The following is a 21,078-nucleotide window of genomic DNA, read 5'->3' on the forward strand; positions in this document are numbered from 1 at the left end:
ACAACACACATGACACTGTTACAATCAGACAGGAGGAGCTGGGGTGGAGGCAGGCTGCAAAGTGGTTTGCAGAGAAAGCAGGGAAGTGAATGAAGGCAGGCTGAAGCAGTTTAAACAGAGCGCACATTTTGACATTTGCCAGCTGGATATAAAGAAGGTAATTGGCTGAGCTGTCAGCTGATATGGGTCGGCATTAAGATTAGCTGATGTACTGTGGGCTGAGCTCGACTCTGTGGCCTGCCTGAACTAATGCTATACTCAATTTGTATCACATCTGCCATGAATCTATTTTACAATACACTGCTTAAAAGCATCCCCTCCATCAGGACAGTGCAGCTCCTTCAGCAGAGAGCGGAGATCACTACAATTAGACGCAAAACAAGAGCACAATGTGAGAAACTGCAGGACTTAATGGGTGCGATTGTGTTGATTATCATTAGTGCAACATGGTTTGTGACTGAGCTTCAGACGGGTCAGATAGGGAGAGGAAATGATGCAAAATTCTTGCTGCTATTATCAGTCCATTCTGAGTGATAGAGTACTGCCTTGCCTTCTTTGGTTAACATCAAAGACATATATTCCCACACATAGCTTACTTTCTCAAATGTAATTGCAGCATGGCAAACATGACAGGAAACATAATGTAAGCTCATTTGACTGGGGGTGTCATTTTTGTGCATATGTCTGGCTCAGCATCATCCTCTGTGTGGTGAATCATGAACACCTTTGGAAATGCCTCCCACCATGATAATCTTAGCCGCATGCAGTCCCATATATCCATTCTTGGAGGAAGAAGACAAACACGATTCTTTCACATATCCACTCATATGGATTTCAGGACTTTATTGAGCAATAAAAAATATACACTGAGGAAAATATCATTTCCCCTTTTCCTCATATTGTTCTCTTCAGTCTTAAAATCTGATTTAATACTTTCAGATGAACGACCCATGATCCAAAGCGACAAAATGAAAAAGAAAAAAGAAAAAAAAAAAGTCTTTTTAGCTCAACAGTCAATGTTGAAAACCACCGGAACAGTTTGAAAGCGTCTCTGTTTCTTGATATTGTTCACTGGAAATTTTGAAAAACGGGTTTCAAACAGATTTGGTTTGAACAGGGGTGAAATCACAGACTAGGTCGTCACATCTGATTCTGCCTCTGCGTAGAGTTCTGCGAGTTTCTGGAACTCAGGGCCCCAGTCGTCCAAGTAGTTATAATCCTGCTCTGATTGTGTACCAGGAGAGTCTAAAGGGCTGACGGTGCCTGTGGGCGAGCCCTGGCCCTCGTAGGCGTAGGTCTGGAGGGAGTCATAGGGTGGCACGCTGTTGTCCATGTCAGCCTCCACCAGTCTCTGCTTAATGAACTCGTGCACATCCACCTCGTCCAGCTCCACACTGGGGCTCCTGCGGTTGCGGGGCGGGATGCAGTGGTGCCTCGCCTCCGGGCGTACGTCCCGCCGGAATTTGAGCTCCTCTGCTGCAGCTGGGTTTCGAAGGGCAATGATATCGAAGGCCTCGGTGTCCTCCTCGCCTCCGCCCTCGTCGTCGTAGGTGACCACGTTCTCTCGGATGTCCTCCTCAGAGATGATTAGGGGCTCTTTTTTGCTCCGTCTCAGTGTGATGAAGAGAACAACGATGGCTGCAAGACAGGAGGAGAAAATGTATTGCATCAGTGCTCACAATAAAAATAATAATGAGGATTGCCAAGGATAATACCCCCTCGAAAAAGAGGGGGGGAAATTAAACCTAATGTGACAATAAAATAAGTTAAATCCTTGAAAATGACTTCAAACTGACATATTTGATAGTTGTCAAATAAAGTCAGACAGAAAGAAAATTGCTTTTCTCAACAATTAAACTGACAAAAGCCCTTAGCAGAATAACATCATATAATACAGCAGCTGAATTTAGTTACAACTCTCAGCCATGTTTTTTTATGCTAATATCAATCCCTGTCGTTAGTTAATTCATTGCTCATGACAGACAAACATGCTGTGGTTCGTAAACAGCCAACCAAATGAACACAAGCCAATTTTATGTGCATATTTATCCCATTTTCCATCAGGACACTGAAACCGGCCAAGCGGTGAGGAGTTGTAAATCAATAATACAACGACATTAGCATTGTCTGTGATGAGACTTTTAATGCAAGCTGTTGAGATGAAGACGACGTAGGCATTAACATAATCAGGGTTCCCACTCTTTTCCAGAGATCATTTTCCAGGACATTTCCAGGACATTTTCAGTGATGATCAAGCTGCTATGACAGTCTAAATTTAGTTCCTAAATATGTTCCTCTCAGTGGAAGTCTACATTGAAAGACATGCAGTCTATGGCTATCGCTGAAATCATCTCTTACATGCTTAAAAATGATGGCAAATTGATTATAGAATAATGCAACCACAGATGTACAGCACTTTATTAGTGCAACCAAGTAACAATGATGGGCAACTCTCATCTCAGCTTTCTCTTTTCTCAAAAAATATAAAATTAGCTAAGTAAAAAACAAAAGAGCCAGCAAAGGACTCTGGAAGCTGCTATGGTGACATAAATAAATAATAATAATAATCAGCATGAAATGACCTAAATACATTTGAATGACAAAAATGGCCACAAATGTTGAATGGGGATGTGTTTTTTTAACCTTGTCAGGTCGCACACAGTCATGTTGGAATAATTTTCCAGGACAATCTGTGATTTTCCAGGACATTTTACTTTTTCTCCCATTTTCCAGGTGTTTTCCAGTACAAAAAAAACGGTCAACTGTTTTCAAGGTTTTCCAGTTTTTCCAGGATGCGTGGGAAGCCTGATAATCCATGGAATAAATTCAACCTTACATCAATAAATCACATAAAAAAAGAAGGTGAACATGTCTAAGCGAATAGAGTGAGTCTCATGGGATTCATTTAAGATAAGGCCAGTACTTTAAAAAATGAGGCATACGTGCAACATTAAAGAATGTTCTCTCTCTGAGTGGATAAGTATCTTATAGTGTGAAATAACTGTTAATGAAGTCACGAAGCCAAGTTATATTTGATGGTATGCTACTGCCTGGAACATGTTCCCACAACTAATGAGAGTTCGATGTCTATGGGTTAATGATGACCTCTCTGCAGGATGTTAACACTAACATCTATTTAATAAAATGGCATCAGCCAAGGAAGTACATTTTACAGCTGTGCTGTATCCTTAGGGCTCATTATGCTACATTAGCAGAGATGAGCGAGAGAGAGAGAGAGAGGGGGAGAGCTGTGTTTCTGCAGACAGCATCTTTGTTCAGTCGCTATGGGTGTTAGCAGGAAGAAAAACAAAGATTAAGAGGAACAAGAAGGGAAATTAAAGTGATGAAACCCCCTTTTTTTTTACATCAGAAGTTTTTGTATCCGTTATAGAATGTATTCACTGAAACAGCAACAACACTACTGTGTCAGATCAGCTTCACAGGATTCACTCAGCACTCAGCAGAGAGATGGGATTGTGGTGGTGGTTGTGGATTATGAGAAGGAAGAGGTTTCAGCTTTCATAACTTCCAAGATGCAATGATGCAGGAGATTGGCTAATCTATTATGTTTACTCATGCAATACATTTTTGTGGTAACTGAGTATGGCCTATAAGGTAATTTGAAGGGGAAGATTTAAGCCGTACAGTGGACTTGGGTGTCAATTGTGTGGACAGTAAACTCGAGTTGTTTATTCAAACATGAGAGCTTTTTTAATCCCTCAGTTCACTTGGGCAGGTGGGAATAATCCAGTTCAGGCGGGGATGGTACTGAGCAAGACAAACTGTCATGAGGAAGGGATTTTATTTACTGTAGATGATCTGAATAGAATAGAATAGAATAGAAAAAAAATACATTAAAATAAAATAGAATAAAATAGAATAGAATAGAATAGAATAGAATAGAATAAATTAAAATAAAATATAATATAATAGAGTAAAATAAAATAAAATGAAATAAAATAGAATAAAGAACAACCATGGAGGGATTCAAATGCAAAAATTAAAAGAGTAGATATGGACATTAGATGTAGAATTAATGGTCACTCATTCAGATGGATGCTTGGAAAAACACAGTGTTGTCAGCCAAAGGTTGATCCTGGCTCAGATTTTGCCACAGTACAGTATTAACTTGAAGTCTTTCAGTGATTTCTGTTTTTTATGTATCATAGTGCCATGCAGTATTGTGGCTCCTGATTGGCCGTCAAACCTATGGTCGTTTGACCTCATAGGTGACTCAATATTGGGTCAAAAAGCATTGATTTACGGTCATTTCAAGGTTGGGATTTCCATGTTTGGTCTCACACTGCACTTAACATGTCCCTTAGGTGTTGTTGGGGTAGTCACAAGTGCACTCTGTTGTACCTGTGACCACACATACAGTAAGTGATGCCCTATGGGAAAAACGTGTACATCTCTGCATCAAGATGGGGAGTTAGACCAACAGGAGGTCAGCAAAGTGAAGACAAGCTGCATTAAACACAGTACAAAGGAATATTTGTAAGCTGAGGCTGGTTTTAAATGCAGACAAGACTAAAGTGATATATTTCTCAAAGTCCAAGAGGACGGTGAAAGATGACTCAGATTTTCACTTCCACAAATGAGGAAATCCAATGCTACTTGGGTTTTCTCTTAGATGAAAATCTTTCTTTTAATCGTCATATTGAGAGTTTAACTAAAAAACTGAAGGTGAAGTTGGGTTTCTTTTACATAAACAGACGCTGTTTTTTTTTATGCTGCTTGCAAAAAGCTCAGTCTAGAAACCTTTGTATCTGTAATTGACTCTGGTGATGTTCTTTATATGCATGCTTCCTCAACCTCTCTGAAAATGTTGGACTCGGTGTACAATGCTGCATTGTGTGTGTACATCACTGTATCTTGTATGAAAAGGTAGGCTTGTCATCCTTACACAACAGAAGAATGGAGCATTGGTATGTCTTTCTTTATGAGGCCATACTACAGGAGCTGCCGTCTTATTCATGCTCTTTATTGACTTCTAAAGTTGTCAGTGGCTGTAATCTTCGGTCCCATGGACAAATTATTTTTGTCATTCCTCTGACTCGCTCTGTCTTTGGTAAAAGTGCTTTTAATGTCTTTGCTCCCTCTTCTTGGTCTGAGCTTCAAGGTCACCTAAAAGTGAATTGTTTAATTTGAGTGGAGGATTTTAAAACTAGGATAAAGGAACATCTGATCAGCTTGTGCACATGTTTTAGAGCTTAAAGCTAGGGTTGGTAGCCACGGAAAACTAGCATGAATTTGAATGTAGCATATTCATGCTTGGCGCCCAGGCTCCGGCCTCATCACTCCCTGCAGATAAGTTTACATGCAGACATTGAGGAGTGACGAGCAAAACATACTGAACAACCCCGGAGCCTGCAGGTGGATGCTGGGGTGGCGGTGGGAATGAATGAAAATTCAGCAATAGGCATGAAGGCAGCAGAGGCGTTAACAGGCAGAGGGAGGGATGGGAGATTCTCCCAGTTTAAATAGACCGCCAATTTGAGAGGCAGAGGGCAGGATTGGATGATGGTTATAAGAGTGGGACATGTGACGTGTATAGCAGTGCAGCTTGAGTTGTCTGCCTGAACTAGCTCACAGGCGTCGCTCCATTTTAACCAGTATAACAAAAAGTGTATCTAAATCTGACTACCAACCCCAGCTTTAACACTGCTAATTTATAAATTAATGTAATAGTTACTTGTTGCTATATGTTTTGTCTTGTTCTCAATGTGAAACTTTGTATGTTGCTGTCTTGGCCAGGACTCCCTTGTAAAAGAGACTTTGTATCTCAATGGGAATATTCCTGGTAAAATAAAGGAAAATTTAAATTAAAGGTGACATATCGTGCTTTTTTCATCAATATATATTGGTCTCAGAGGTCCCCAAAACATGTCTTTAAAGTGTATTGCTCAAAAAACACTTTGAAATCAGATTTTGGTCTGCCTGAAAAGCCCTCTTCTTCAGTCCTCCTCAGAACACTCTGTTTTCTCTCTGACCACGCCCCCTCCTGGATGTGCCCTCGGCTGTGCAGCACGTTGATCTAATGTTTACATGTTAGCTGAATATACACGGCTGCACAGAGATCACGTTACTTCAACCCTCTGAATCTAATCCAGAATCTGATCCTGACGGAGAGGCGCCTGCAGCAGGACCTTTCTGAAGGATTGGTCACAAATTTAGTGTTTCTTGTTGTTTTATTTGTCAGTATGTCGACGTGTGTCTTGGTACACAGCTACGAACATGTAGCTATGTGGCTATGCTAACTAGCGCTAGCACTTATCCATGATAAATAAAAATCATCAACTAGATCTTCAAATCTGCAGACGTGGGGAGTCAAACCGACCTTTGTGTTTATTAAGACAGCCTACAACTAGCATGCCTCCCTCCTAAGCTCCTTGTTACCACACATGTGTGCAGGTAATGAAAAATGGAGGAGGGATTCAGTATTATTTTATATAGTTTATGGGCTGAACAAGCTCCGAGCTCTGACTTGCGTCACGGACTGGATATTGGTGTTACGTAACAAGTCCACGGAAGTCTGAAACGGCTCGTTTTAGACACATTTACAGAAAGGTGTAGAAATCAAAACAGGGGCAGAATGGATTTTTTTCATTATCGGGGGGTTTGTTGACATGCCAGGGACACATATTTCAGGTAGAGAACCATTAAAAAGTCCATTTTGCATGATATGTCACCTTTAAATTAAATTTAAAAAAGACCAAAACTGGACGCAACTTTAAATTAATCTTTTTTGCAAGACATCTGAAAGTACTATATGTCATTATAACCAATAATTTACACACAGATGTTTTTGAAACTTTTCCATTACAGACTTTCAATTAGCTTTAATGTGCCGTATGACAACAGTAATGTTTTATCCATCTCCTGTCTGTATTTTTTAATAAAATGTCCCTCCAACCTGCATATGATTAATCTATGAAACGCACTTCACTCCACCTGGTGCAGTGGCACCCCAAGTGAGGTTACACAGGGTGAAAAATGTAATTTGTGTGGGACACAGCTTATCGCCAAACTTGTTTAAAGCAACCAATTACACAACGCGAGGATGTGAGAGTGTGCAGGTGAGCCGGGTCAACCACAGTAAGCATCTCTAAGAATTTCATTTTTTCGTTTTCTTCTCCCATGCATATTTTCAAGCGACCACATTTTTGTCCTCTTCCCACTTCTACAATCTTTCAAGACTTCAAAGTAGTTTAGAGGTAAACAGACATAATGAAAAACCCAGGCACTCAGTTAATGCACCTTCATTATTCAGCAGCATTTCATACACCAGACTTTGCTTACCAGAGTTCATGATCTACTTGTATTTGTGGTACATTCCTATCCTCCCTACACACCACATTGTAATGCACTCTCTACATTATAATGCTCCCTCAATGGTGCATTCAGGTCATTTCATAAGCCTAGCCAAGGCTGCTTGAGCTCTAACTGTTGCTCAGTGCACTACTTATGACATCAGGGAGCATTAGTCCACACTACAGCTATCTGTTTACTGCAGGAGGAGGCATTGCAGATGTCTCATTTATGCTGGCTTCGCCCAGGTTATGGGAGGCTTGAGTAGAGTTATGGAGGGCTGCATTATAAAGTGTTTAATCTGATGCTCCAGGTAACATGGGATACTATGCGTGGAGTCTTACCTGAAAGAATTATTTACTTTAAGAACATTACAGACAACATTTTAAATCTCTTTGTAATCAATATAAGACGTACCATGATCATGAAATACAGGACTATCATCTTTGATCAATATTTATCGTACCATGCTGTGCATTCATCACCCCAAACTGTCTAGTGAAGGAATTAGTTTTCCTTAACAGCTTCATGTTTGAGGTTTGTGATAGAGAAAATGGTAATTTACCTTCCAGACGTTTAAGTTGTTGCAGTAGCCCTCAAATAAGAATGAACCTCATTAATTATGGTATATAAGCCCTGAAATTAATGTTAAATTTACCAAAGTTATGCTATTACAGTTTCCATTACTTTAACATTATGAAAATGGACCTCCTGTGGGCAGCAGCAAGAGGCTGTTTGAGGCATAATCAATAATTCAGATTGATTTAAAACAAAAAGAAATAATGAGTGGAGCAGTTTTTCTATGTTTTGAAAGGAAGCCCATGCTCCTTTTTTAGCAATAGCAATTGTATTTATAAAGGCTGATTTATACTTCTGCGTCTCCCCTACGCAGCAGGGGCTGACGCGGACATGAGCCCCACATACTTGTGCGTCGATGTGTCCGTGTCGCGCAGCCATTCTCCGCCGAAACGCCTGAGGGCAGTGCGGTCTCTCTGATAGCCGGCCGCCTGCTTCCGGTCCCGCTACGATCTCTGTTTACTTTTCCACAGAGTTTCAGAGAGTGTTATGTTAATCTACAGCTGATACATGTTGCTGTTTATCATACAGACATGATTACATGAAAAATAGAGAGGAGGAGATGAAATACACGGCCGATGTGCGGCCGATGTCCGGGATCCCGGAAGTGATATGAATGCGGGAAAGACAAAGCTGCCGAGCGGACCAATCACAGACCTTGCGGTCCGTGTCGGCTCTACGCGTAGTTACATTTTGGAGGAGGTGCACGTCAGCTACGTGCGTAGGCCTCGCCGTAGGTACGGGAGCTACGCGGACCCCCGGCGTAGGGTACGCCGTCGATTCAACGCAGAAGTATAAATCAGCCTTAAAGCACATTTCATTACACGTAGGTTCAATGTGCTTTACATGGAGAATTAAAAACATAAAGACATTTTTCCAAATAGATTAAACGAAAACTGAAAAACAATAGATGCATCCAACATACATCAGACACAGCAATCAGACAAACAGCAAGTGTTGCTGCACATGCATCCAGTCACAACAGTGTTCATATCATTCAAGGAAAAACAATTACGTGATTATCTGAATGCATCAAATTAGAGACAATGAAATGTCATTTTAAATGTGTTGTTATTAGTGATGGACTGTGTTGAGTAGCCTATGTATTGTTTTAAATGCTAGTATGTTTTTATTGTACACTTGTTTACATCTTCCTGCCCAGGGACCACAGATGAAAATGAGCTTATGGCTAACTCTGGCTTGACAGTTTTTGTTTTGCATGGCTCCTATCAAATAAACTAATAATAATTCATACGCTTCAGAAAATAAATATGTTTTCAGTCTTATTGTAAAAGTGGAGACAGTTGTTATGAACCTGAGGTCAGCAGGCAGTTTGTTCCAAAGAGAAGGACCAAAGTAACTAAAGGCCTCTTCACCAGACTTTGATTTGACTCTGGGTACATTTAAAAGACTGCTGACCAAAGGATCCTGGTCGGGTTATACACTGTGAGCAAGTCAGAGATGTACTGGGGAGCTGAACCATTGAGTGCTTTATGTTCTAATAGTAGGATTTTGAAATGGATTCTGTATTGAACGGGGGAGCCAGTGAAGTGTTTTGAGAACCGGGGTGATATGATCATATTTCCTTGTATGTGTCAGGATTCTAGCTGCTGTGTTCTGGATGAGTTGGAGTCATCTTATAGAGTGTTTGGATAGACCTGTGTACAGTGAGTTGCACTAATCTAACCGGGTTGATATGAATGAGTGGACTCATTTCTCTGCATCAGTTTGAGATAGGAATGATCGGTGTTTGGAGATGTTTTTTAAATGGTAAAATGAGGTTCTTGTTATATTGGTAATGTGGTAATCAAAGTGAAGGTCGGAATCTAAAATTACACCAAGATTTCTGACTTGCTCACAGTGTTTTAACGAAATTGAACTTAGATGGAATTGGATCTTTTCCCTCTGGGTTTGTTTTTATGCTGTACATTTGTAGAGATGACGCTGTTACATAACTTGTGTTGTGAGACATAATTAAAATGCATAGAAGCAGGGGGTGTCTGTAATCAGGCTGCATCATGTTGTTACATGCATTTATATTAAAAAAAACACAACTGAAGGCTGTGCAGATTTCAGTCATATAAAGCATGTTAACACACTCACAATAAGCACACTGTTGATACAGTCACCTCACCTCGGATATGGTTTTATCTTAAATAACACGCCTTTATTAAACCAATTAGCGCTGTGATACATTACCTTTTCATTTGAAACTTAATTAGTACAATCAAAACAATGATCTGCTTATGAATATTTTATGTTATTTAAGTCATGTCCAAAGGGCATTATTAAGCTAATCAGCTCAGAGTAAGTCTGTATCCCTTATTGGTCTCTTACTGTAGGCTTAATTAGGATGGCTTATAAGAGGGCGCAGAGATAAAACACGGACATTAATCTGGCAGACTTATTATACAATCTGGTATAAACAAATGACATGCAAGGATGCCCGAGAATACAGAGTGAGCCAATTCTATTTAAAAGTTACACAGTAAATGAGGCATTTGGATCTGCTAGATCATACTGAAGGGAAGTTTGGTTATCTCCACAGTGTATATGAATAAGTACAGCGTGAGCACATCCTTAATAAGATCTTCACTATTAAGACTTACTTCTTTATTCTGGTTTTTAACTTGGGGCATTCATTTTAGCCCTAGGCTGCATTATTACCATTATGACCATTGTTTTAGCATCATTTTTATTTATCTTATTCTATCTTATTATTTTATTTTATTTTTTATACTATTTAATATTTCTGGTATTTATCTGATCTTATTTTATTGATTTGGTCATCATCATTACATTTTTTTTTAGGGTTTTTTAACCCCCCTCTCCTATTGCTGTTGTTTTCTGTCTCTCGATTCTTTTGTGAAGCACTTTGGGCTTCATGCTTGAATTTATTTATTTTTCATTATATATATATATATAAATATATATATATTTTTGGCATTTTCGCCTTTAATGGACAAGACAGTTGGAGAGAGACAGGAAATGTGGGGAGTAGAGAGTGGGGGAGGACATGCAGTGAATGGTCGAGGCTGGAATCGAACCTGGGACCTCTGCAACGAGGGGTATGGCCTCTGTATATGGGGCGCGCTTAGACCACTAGGCGCCCCAAAGCTTGAATTTATGAAAGATGCTGTATATATAAAAATGAGTTGAGTTGAGTTAACTGTATTCATTGTATTTAAAGATTCTGCTAGATTAAATAATCACAGCTAACACTACAATCAGTAGCAAGAGCTAACTTGTCTTCTAACATAGCTAGGTATTTCAAAACAATGGTGTTTGTCTATACTAGTGTTGTGTCCCTTTATTTGACTTAATGATACAATTGTGTCACCCTGGCTAGTCAGCTTCAGCATTACAAGTTGATTAATGTTTTAGATGGTGCCTGTGGTGAAAAATCATCGGCCTCATCTCCCTCGTCTGTTCATGAGGCATAAAACCAAAGGTGACCGAGCCTTTGTGGCGGCTGCCCCTCGGCTCTGGAACAACCTGCCCTGGTATGTCCGCTCTGAGGGATCAATTGAGGGTTTTAAATCATCTCTAAAGACACACCTCTTCTCCCTGGATATTAATCAAGGTTGATTGGACATCTGGCAAAATCTTAATACAATTTTAATTCATTTTATTATATCTTATTTTATTATATATCTGCACTGTGTTTATGTATCTTAGTATTGTATCTTTGACATTGTTTGGGTTATTTCTGGTCATTTGTGCAGCTTTTGATCTGTACAGCACTTTGGTCCACTCTGGTTGTTTTAAACATGCTCTATAAACAAAGTCTGAGTTGAGTTGAGTTGCACCACTGGCCGCAGCTAGCTCCAGTTCACGGTCGAGACATTATGCTATAATGCTAAACTGCTCTAATACCTGGATTTAAATAAGCACAGATGACAGATACAATCTCATGGTTTGGCTGTATGTTAATTTTGAACATGGAGTTTAAGTTGTGTGTCCAATTTGATCTGTGTTCCAGTTTTTTGCAGTTTTCAATCAATTGTGCAGAATTTTTGGACTCTTTTTCGAGCATTTTCTTCCCTTCAGATGAGTCTGTTAGCCTGAATTTTAATTTCTCTTCAAATGGCAAGGACATGAGTCCCTTTAGAACATCTGCAGTCTATACCATTACTTTCCTTTGCCTGGAAAGCACCCTGTCTAGAGTAACTCTCATATTTAGATCAAATTGAAACAACAGCAGGATAAATATGTTGACTGTTCTTTTCAAAACAAGCAAATAATAAAAGCAAGGGCATTGATTAAGAGCGATTCAGATAAAGCTTGTAAGGCAATATGATGTGTGAACAGGGCGAGTAAGTATTGATGTTTAATGCAAAGCTTCACCATTCAGAGAAACAAACAGAGTATGGAGAGACGGTTTCATGATAGGCAACAAAAGATCTGTGACTATAAATAGGGGATGTTGCAGTTATGACTTTATATCCAGGACAGCCACTTTGAGCATTTTTCATTGCCACAAAGATATAATATGAAAACTGTTGGGTAAAATGACTCTTTCTCCTTTATTGTGACTTTGACCCACTATCAAAATCTCAAACCTCATGTGTAGCAGGTTCCCAAATCTCTGTCCCTGAGGTGAGCTATGTGTGAGACACTTGGCTTGTAACTGAAAAGTGTGAACCCAAAATGCAACGCTGGTCCATCATGGAAAAAAGGTGTGATCAGTTCCTCTCTTGCCCCCTGTTTCCGTTTCTGTTTCTCTCTCCCTCTGTCCTAACAAGCCTTGTACTGACAATTAGGGATTCAGCGTGTGTGTCTCTCACTCAAGCGTCTGCTCCAAACAGTGGTGATGGCCTTTTGTTCTCCTCAGCCAGAGGGTTTGGCATCAAGGAGGGAGGCAGCAAGTATGAATATGCATGACCTTCACGCACTAATGTCCACAGACAATCACTGGAGAGAGGAGGGGAAGGTGAGGCTGTGTTATTAGGCAGTTTTGTCTAATCATGTCATCCTGCAGTTTGGTTTGCAAAGGGAGAAATTGTTCTATGACATCTCCCAGACTCTGAATTTAGCTTTTAGGGGATGTTCGCTTTGGCAAATTTAATCAGCATAATTGAACTTTTCCACCTTTAGCATTATATTCTGATTTATTCTTTTAATCCGACCTGCACAGCGTTATGTCCACATTATATATAACCGTTTGCTGTCACTTGCTGCTATAGTAACAAGGCACACACACTCGTCGAATGAGGATATGTTTTCTGGGTGCAGGAATGAGCAGATAACAAGAACGTAGCCGGGTTTATTTTTCACTGTATTGCTGTTCGAGTTTGGTATTCATGGTGCAGAACATATCCGTCACACATGAAATCAACACGAGTGCTATCTGTGTTGGCTGTCACCACATTTCTCCATGCTTGTCCTTTGCTCTTCTATTCCCAACATGCCATGTCAAACATGTGCCAGGCAGGGGGTGTTTGGGGATGGAAGATTCAGTCGCATAGTGAGGGAGCACATTTGAATTGAAATTCAAATCATAAACAAATGTGATTTGGGCGTAATCTGGTTTCCTGATTCGAGCTGCCTTTCCATACATAAACCCTCGTTGCTCTCAGCAGCTGCGGCATGACAGAGGCACTCTCCATATGTAAACTAAATGACAAATGAGATTTACATATAGAGAGATGTTCCAGCATCGGAAGTTATGATGAGCTTTTACCTTATTTTTTACTATTTGATTGACTAGTCCACATCATGAAAAGTCAATACATTTTAATATGCTGCTTATGTGTTGTCAAGAAGTACATACAAGTTCTGTAGTCACTGTTCTGTGTGTTTTTGTCCACAAATGTTTGATTAATTAACCAGTGATATCACTTAATTCATTGCATTCTGGGCTAAAAACAGCCGACTTCATTCTTGCTGTGTGCCCCCGGCTAACATTAGCTACAACTAGCAGGCATCTGCTGGGTAGCTAAAGTTGTGTACCGCTGTTTTTACAATTGCATCCAAGCGGTAACTTCCAGTCTCAAACCATGAAGCCCATGCTGAAGTGTTATAAAATGTAGCTCTAGTGAAAGTTAAGACAGGAAGACTATGAAAGCAATCACAGCAGTTGTTTAACTCTCCTCTCCCTCGTTCAATAGCTCACCCGCTTCCAGCTGCATACTCCAGAGCTGTCATTGGTTAATCAGCGGCGGCTGTCTTCAAATAGCTCAGTGGCACGACCTTATCAACTTTCTGCTGTCTGTTTAAACGTGTCTCTCTCTCCAGCTAGTTCCTTCTTGCATTGATGTCGCACACCCCTCCACCTCCCCATCTCCACAAAGTCTTCAATTTCTAGGATTCATCAACTACCACTACCAGTTACTGGACTCTAGGGGGATTTCTTCTGCTGCCAAATTCACACATCCTATGCTCACAAAATTATCCCCATAGAGTCCTTACGCCAAAGATTTCTGTCAAGTTTCATTATTCATTAAGTTGTAATAAATAACATGTAATCTTCAAACTGTGTCTCTCATGATTGAACTGCAATTCATCGAGAATCTGCTTAATGCTGGCTGCAGAAACACTGGAAACCACATAGACACCAATTCAAAGAAGACGATCTTTGCAGCATTAATAAACATGTTTACAGCCTAGTTCAAAAAACGGCTTGGCTCCACGTAGCTAGTTTCTCTATCGGCACACACTGTACGGGGGTGAATTATTTTCTGACATGACGGTTCAGAAGATATTAAGATTGCAAGTTTTTGCCCAAATAAGGACATGACTGACTTGACTCCTGGACGGAAACACATAGCTGTTGGCTTTACGTCACACTCTGCCTGGTTGAGTTCCTCATTTCCAATATGGCCGCGGCCGATTGGCTTCAAAACAGCGCTCAGGAACAAATGGGTGACGTTAGGGCTGGGCGATAATTCGATAATGATAATTATCATGATATATTTTTTCTCAAAATAAATAAAACAAATATTCAATAAAATTCAATATGAAAAAACATATAATTACACCCCCCAGCCACTAAAACTGGAGGGGGCGCTAACAAGCCTTAAACGCTAGTTGCCAGCCAACATTAGATAGACGTAGAAGACAGCATTAAACAGCCAATCATGTTGCAGGGCGATCTGAGTGGAATGTAAACACTGCTGAGACACGCGACAAGGAAGAAAACTCAAAGCATCCCAGCTCAAAGCAGAGTCGTTAGTCTGACACTGAGTAGTACTTAATACACTTCATTAAATCTACTTTGAGGATGTGGGTACAGGAAGAGCACAGAGGCAACTACAGCTGTGCATTTCAAACATGTTTAATGTCCAACGCGACTGAAGTACAACTGAACACTGAATAACAGTGATGCGTTCACTGCACTGTGGGAAACAATATCACTTCGCCCATAACCCTCAGTAAGTTTAAAGGGGAGAGCACAACTCAAAACAATAAAACTGATACACAGACCAAAATTTGATATATCTTTGTTTAAATTTAAATCAAATTATGGAAATAACCTCAACTGGAGAAAAATAAGAATCTACAAACTAAAACTTCACAAAAATCTGATCTTACACAAAAGACCTGCTTCCTGTTAGCTCTGTCAAAAAGATGGATTCAAGAAGTTTATCAGAAAATTAAATCCAGATACAAGCTAACAAACTGTCTGGTTTCTTCAACTTTCACTCAGAAGAAAAATTCTGCCTTTAAATTTATCGATATCGACTGATGTGAAATATTTTATCATGATAACATCATTTTCAATATCGCCCAGCTCTAGGTGATGTCACGGATACTACGTCCATTATTTATACAGTCTATGGCTGCATCACAGGAATTTGCTTCAGCATGCCATTCATGCCCCAAAATTCAAAAGTTATTTCATATAATAGATTATTTTTGTGTTGACTGTGATTTCAAATGTCAATATCAGAAGCTGTTTTTGTGCATACAAGCTACTAAATAAGTAATTGATCATTAATAGTCGTTTTAAATGAAGTAACCCTAATTTCAGCTTTATATCAGGGATAAGCAATTCTTGTTTTACTGCATTAAAATTAATATTTTTACTCTTTTTTTCCAAAAAAGATTGGCTCCTGCTTTAACCGATCTACCACCCTCCCCCCAGCTCCTGCAAAGTCCAGCACCACTGCTGGCCTGCAGATTAATTTTCTCCTCCCCAGCCACTGTACAGTTTATTCTCAGTATTCTCTCAGTGGTGCACACCTCTCTGAATCACACTGACCCTGCAAACTCTACTCGCCTCGTCTTTGCTCTCTTTGTCCTCACAACTCCTTTCTTCTTATTTCTCCTCCGACTTCCTCCCTGTGTCCTCCCTCTCTTCCGTCCTTCACATTCTTTTCTTTCCCAACCACCCCTGCCCTCTCCAGCTCTTTCCAACCCTCATTTTGAATTCTACCTGTGTCTGCACATGTCTATTCATCCCTCTCTCCTTCTCTGCCCTTGTCAAACCCTTTCCACCCTTCCCTGACTTTTATGGTTCATCTCCTCCATCCATGCCCCCAGGATATCTGGCCCCCGGGCAGCTCCCCCACCCCCCTGCTGCCAGTCCCAACAGCGGCTGTCCCAACTCACCCAGCAGGATGACGATGCACAGCAGGATGGCGATCAGAGCCCCCGTGCTGAGACCTGCCGAGGAGAGGAACGCCTCCCCCTGGCACATCCGGATCTTTCCGTGGCGTTGGCACGGGCACACCCGCAGGGTCAAGGTGCTGGTGCCGCTTAGCGATGGCTCCCCACCGTCCCACACCACTATGGGCAGCTCATACAGCTCCTGGGTCAGGTGGTTGAAGCGCCGCCGCCTGGCGATGATGCTAGCTGTGCTGTCTGTAGAGGAAAAAAGAAATTAAGGTTAGACCCTCTGGCTGAAGAGACTAATTGATGGTTTCCTTTACTTCATAATTATGTTGCTTTTCAGGAAAGCCTGCAGTTATCTAATAACACAGACAGACTTTAAATAAAGGGTAGAAATGTAAATGAATAAGAAACACTCACAACATTTGCCATTGTGAATTTGATTTCTTGCTTTCAAAGTCTCTGAAAATGGTACATTGCTGTTTGCTGTTTCCCTGTGTTCCAAGGCTAATTAATTTCAAAGTTGTTCTTAATGTGCTGCAAAAGAGCAGTTCACCTTGGCCTGTGCAGAAACACAGTTAATGGAACATGTCAGGTAGATAAACAGAAATAAAAAGGCTAAATTTGCAGAGAAGCAAAAGCAAATAAGAGAGCACTTGAGAGGATGGATTCAATAAAGAGGAAGGCAGCAAATAAAACACAGGCGCACAACTTGTACAGACACATGAAAAGAACAAGTGGATTGAAGAGGAGGAGATGTTTGGCTTCCTGTGTTGAAGGGACTTTTTCTTACATAGTCGTCTACTAGAATGCCTGATATTTGACTGACCACACCAATGACAGGGGTGAAATAACTCTACATGCCTTCACCTAACAACACCAGTCAACACCAATCCAGCCAGTCTGGATTCTGCTGTATATCTTCCTATTGGAGAGCCTGTCCTCAAAATGGGATATCTACATCATGCTCAACAGGCTGCTTGCCAATGCCCTCTATAGGTTTCTGCAGCCAACTGAAGCTGCCTTCTTTACTTCAGCCAAGTTTATTTTGAGCTAGATGGAAACTCAAGGAATGTTTCAAACATCCAAAGGAATCTAAGCCAATGAATACAAATGAATTCTATATGTCTTGACACATATATTTTAAAGCTAAAAGAACCCTTGGATGTATATAGAGCTGCTGCAAAGACAGCAATGGGGTCAGCATTGCTAACAGATCCCCCATTGCCTGTCTGTGGGTCTTCTGGTCTGGTTGCCCACTGATTCTTGGCATCCCAGAGTCACGACGTTGCACTGACTTTCACCCATTGCGGTTTCGTCTATACTGCTTTGGCAACAAGAACAACGCAGTCGGGAGTGCCAGCAGAGTTCTAGAAACTTTCCCCAAAGTTTAAACCTCAGACACTTCCAGCGCCGGAAAGGAAATGAGAACAGCTGACTATAGATTCAGTGCAGCTGTACCTTAAATCCATGTTCCTTATATAAGCTGTTTGTGTTTGGATTGTGGGATGAGATTGAATATTTTCTGAGCTTTGATGTTTCAGCTGGAGAAGATTGTTAAATGGGACTGTCTTTACTTCACTTTCCAGGACACTGGTTTGGTCGTGACTTGGTCTTGGGCGTTTCTACAGCAATAGAGTTTATAAAGACGAAGACATGACCAAGACTTATAGGTATGGAGACCAAGTAAACACCAAGACAAAGCCAGGGTTAGACTGAGTCAACACCAAAACCAGTCCACTACAAGCCCAACACTCCATGCCTCATTTAATTCAACTTAGAGCATGCAGAATGTCAGCACTCTTGAAATTCATGAGAAAGTTCAACATTGGCATCAAAACACCCACAGAAAACAAAGTCAGATTTAATTGCATGATAATGTAGTTGCATCCCTGCATTTGTGGTCCCAAAAATGAAATCCACTTAGTCTGAGAGACCAAACATGAACTAAGACTTCTGAACAGTCAAGACCAATCTTTGGTACAGCAGCACCATGTCACTGGATATTCCTAAATACAAGCTTTATTGTGTAATTTCTTGTGGTTGGATTTTTAGCTGCTTTGGCAAGCCTGTTAACTAAACACACATTTACATCACAATTGTACACCCGACCTTCTATCTGCACAAAAATCCCAAATGTTCAGTTTGTGTGGGCAGAACTTTTTTAAAATGTGTCATGTCTGTTAAGCACTTAGTTCCAAAGGCGTGCATGATAAGAAGCTTAGACCCACTCGAAGGCCATCACACAGCCAGCTCACATGCTTGGCTTGACTCAAGGCTTACCATTAAGATCTCAACACGCTATGCTTACTTGCACATGCAGGCCGTGTCAGACAGTCTCTCTCAGCAGGAGACCACTGGTTGATCTGTGATATGAGGAAATGGTTTCACACACTACAGGGTGCTTGTAGTGACCAAGGCATGCTTTTGTCTTAAACCCTTTTTGTGCAAATCCCTCATGGGCTGACTGATACTTAAGATGATTGTGTTGCTTGAGAAAAAAGATGGAACGTCCAAAGGATGTGGTTAAAAAGATAGTGGAAGTTTACAACTGTTTAAAGAAAAGAAAACTATAAACAAAACTATATGACTGTATGACTTTAGTGAAAGCCCAAAAGACGAACATAAGAAAACCAAGGTTCAACTATTGGTAAGGTCCGCAAGGTCTAAAGCGGGGGTGTCAAACATATGACCAGAGGGCCAAAACAGGCCTGCCAGAGGTTCCAATCCGGCCCACGGGATGACTTTGCAAAGTGAAAAAATTACAGAGAAGGCATTAACTGCAATTTTTCAATAAAAATAGCTGCTATTTCAAATTTGTTCTACAATCAAACGCCTGACAGAGGGCAACTAAACGGCACTAAAGGACTTTTTTTTCTCAAAGTGAGGAATAATAATATTTGCAGTTTGCATAATCCTGTGCAAATTCATAGACTTTTTGGACCCCTGCATATAACACTGTCCAGCAAGCAAACTGTTCATGCTGGAGCTGGGGGGTCCATAATAGTCAACTTTACCTTCTTCATTATTATAATCTATCTGTTCTTTTGCACTCTCTGTGTCAGGTGAATGGGGAACCTGTGTGCTTGGTGTGTTCGTAGCAGGTTTCAGTGTTTAAATAATATAAAATCTGGCCCCACTATGAGACTCATTATGACAAAAAATACAACAGCTGTGTTTTGTAAAAAGACAGTTAATTAAAATGTTAATTTTCAGAATGTACTTTCTTTTTGCACTAAAACAAAGGGAACATTTTTGAGTTTTTGTTATTTATGGGTTATGTTATGATTTTAAAGGTCCGGCCCACTTGAGAACAAATTGGGCTGTATGTGGCCCCTAACCCTAAAATGAATTTGACACCCCTGGTCTAAAGACTGTATGCTTCAGTCAGCCTAGGCTAGGCTGCAGCACCTTGCTCTTAAGCCCTCCGACCTGCAGGGATCACAGTCAGTAGCTAACACACCACACACACATATAGAAATGACCAAAATATAATTTAACAAGTAAGTATAAATACATACTTAACACAGCTTTTTTTTTTAAACATAACTGTAAAAATTGTTTTGGTATCAGAATCCAAAATGTGAAATTTTAGTGCCTTTCTTTGTCTTTGTCATGAGGACTTCTGGGTTTTGGCAGAAGAAGGAATTAAAAGCAGTATCAGTGGGCTGAAGAGCTATTTTTCACAATTTGAAATTTCATTTACTTCAAAGTTTTCAACAAATAGCAAAATAATTGGCAGAGAAACTGGTAATAAAAAAAAGTGAGTCCTAGAAGGCACAGACTAAATATCTGCCACTTCAATGCAATGTATCCCTCTAAAGCTCCTCAATTTTGGTGCTCCCTGTGTACAAAGTGGCACCTTGCATCTCTTCACTGATCTAATGCATGCATGTATAGGTTGTCTTTAACTGCCAACAATTTCACCCTGTGAATATTTGCAGTTTCTTTGAGGTGCTGTCAATCGCCTGGTCTGACACATCCCCCTCACAGTGGTTTTATGCATTAAAAATAACAATAAAGAAGTCCTCAGTCCTGTCACTGATGGTCTTGTTTGCCTTTGTAGGTCATAAAGAGACGTTACTGTGAGTTTCAGTCTGTTTCACAGCCAGTCAAACACTCCCTACAGAACATGTTCAGTCATCTCTGTTCATTCAGTGTTTCCGGTATCTGTATGAGTAACTGGGGCCTCACATGACCAGCATCCAGGAACTTGCAGATGACACATCCCATGCTGATATATATTCACAGGATATTTTAAGATCCAAAAGAAAAATGCTGAATCGTGCACATGACAACCTCTCCCTTTCCACCCAGCGAAAACACCTCCGCCATGCTGTACTATCGTGCTGCTGCTCTGAGACCTCTCCTCCCACTCCAATCTCAGCTCCATCTATGAATAATTATAATGATCGACAGTTGGAATGACAACACGTACTTCAAGCTTTATTAAGTCAGACTCGCAGTATCACCGTATCAGCAAGCAGATGGGTAGAGGAGGGAGGGGAGGGGGGTGTTGAGTGAGTGGAGTGTGAGGGATGCAAATAACAAGGAGGAGAGAGAGGGGGAGTTGGAAGATGAGAGGGAAAGAGGAAGAGGCGGATGGGGGGGGGGGTGAATGGAGGTGTGTGTGTGTGT

At 40.6% G+C, this 21,078-nt stretch overlaps 1 protein-coding gene across 3 annotated transcripts in view; it reads right to left on the minus strand.

The window, feature by feature from the left end:
* Positions 1-815: 815 nt before the first annotated feature.
* The window catches only part of LOC117829046 (cadherin-18), a 319,558-nt gene continuing 299,295 nt past the window's right edge, over positions 816-21,078 (minus strand). For all 3 annotated transcript variants that reach the window (XM_034706566.1, XM_034706568.1, XM_034706569.1), the window contains 2 exons: positions 16,441-16,692; positions 816-1,638 (listed from right to left, as the gene is read on the minus strand). In XM_034706566.1, coding sequence (XP_034562457.1) covers positions 1,133-1,638; positions 16,441-16,692 — 758 coding nt within the window. In that variant the 3' untranslated portion in view covers positions 816-1,132. The remainder of the gene's footprint in view (positions 1,639-16,440; positions 16,693-21,078) is intronic.

The sequence above is a fragment of the Notolabrus celidotus genome, chromosome 17 (assembly GCF_009762535.1).
Source record: "Notolabrus celidotus isolate fNotCel1 chromosome 17, fNotCel1.pri, whole genome shotgun sequence".
In the NCBI taxonomy this organism is placed as follows: Eukaryota; Metazoa; Chordata; class Actinopteri; order Labriformes; family Labridae; genus Notolabrus; species Notolabrus celidotus.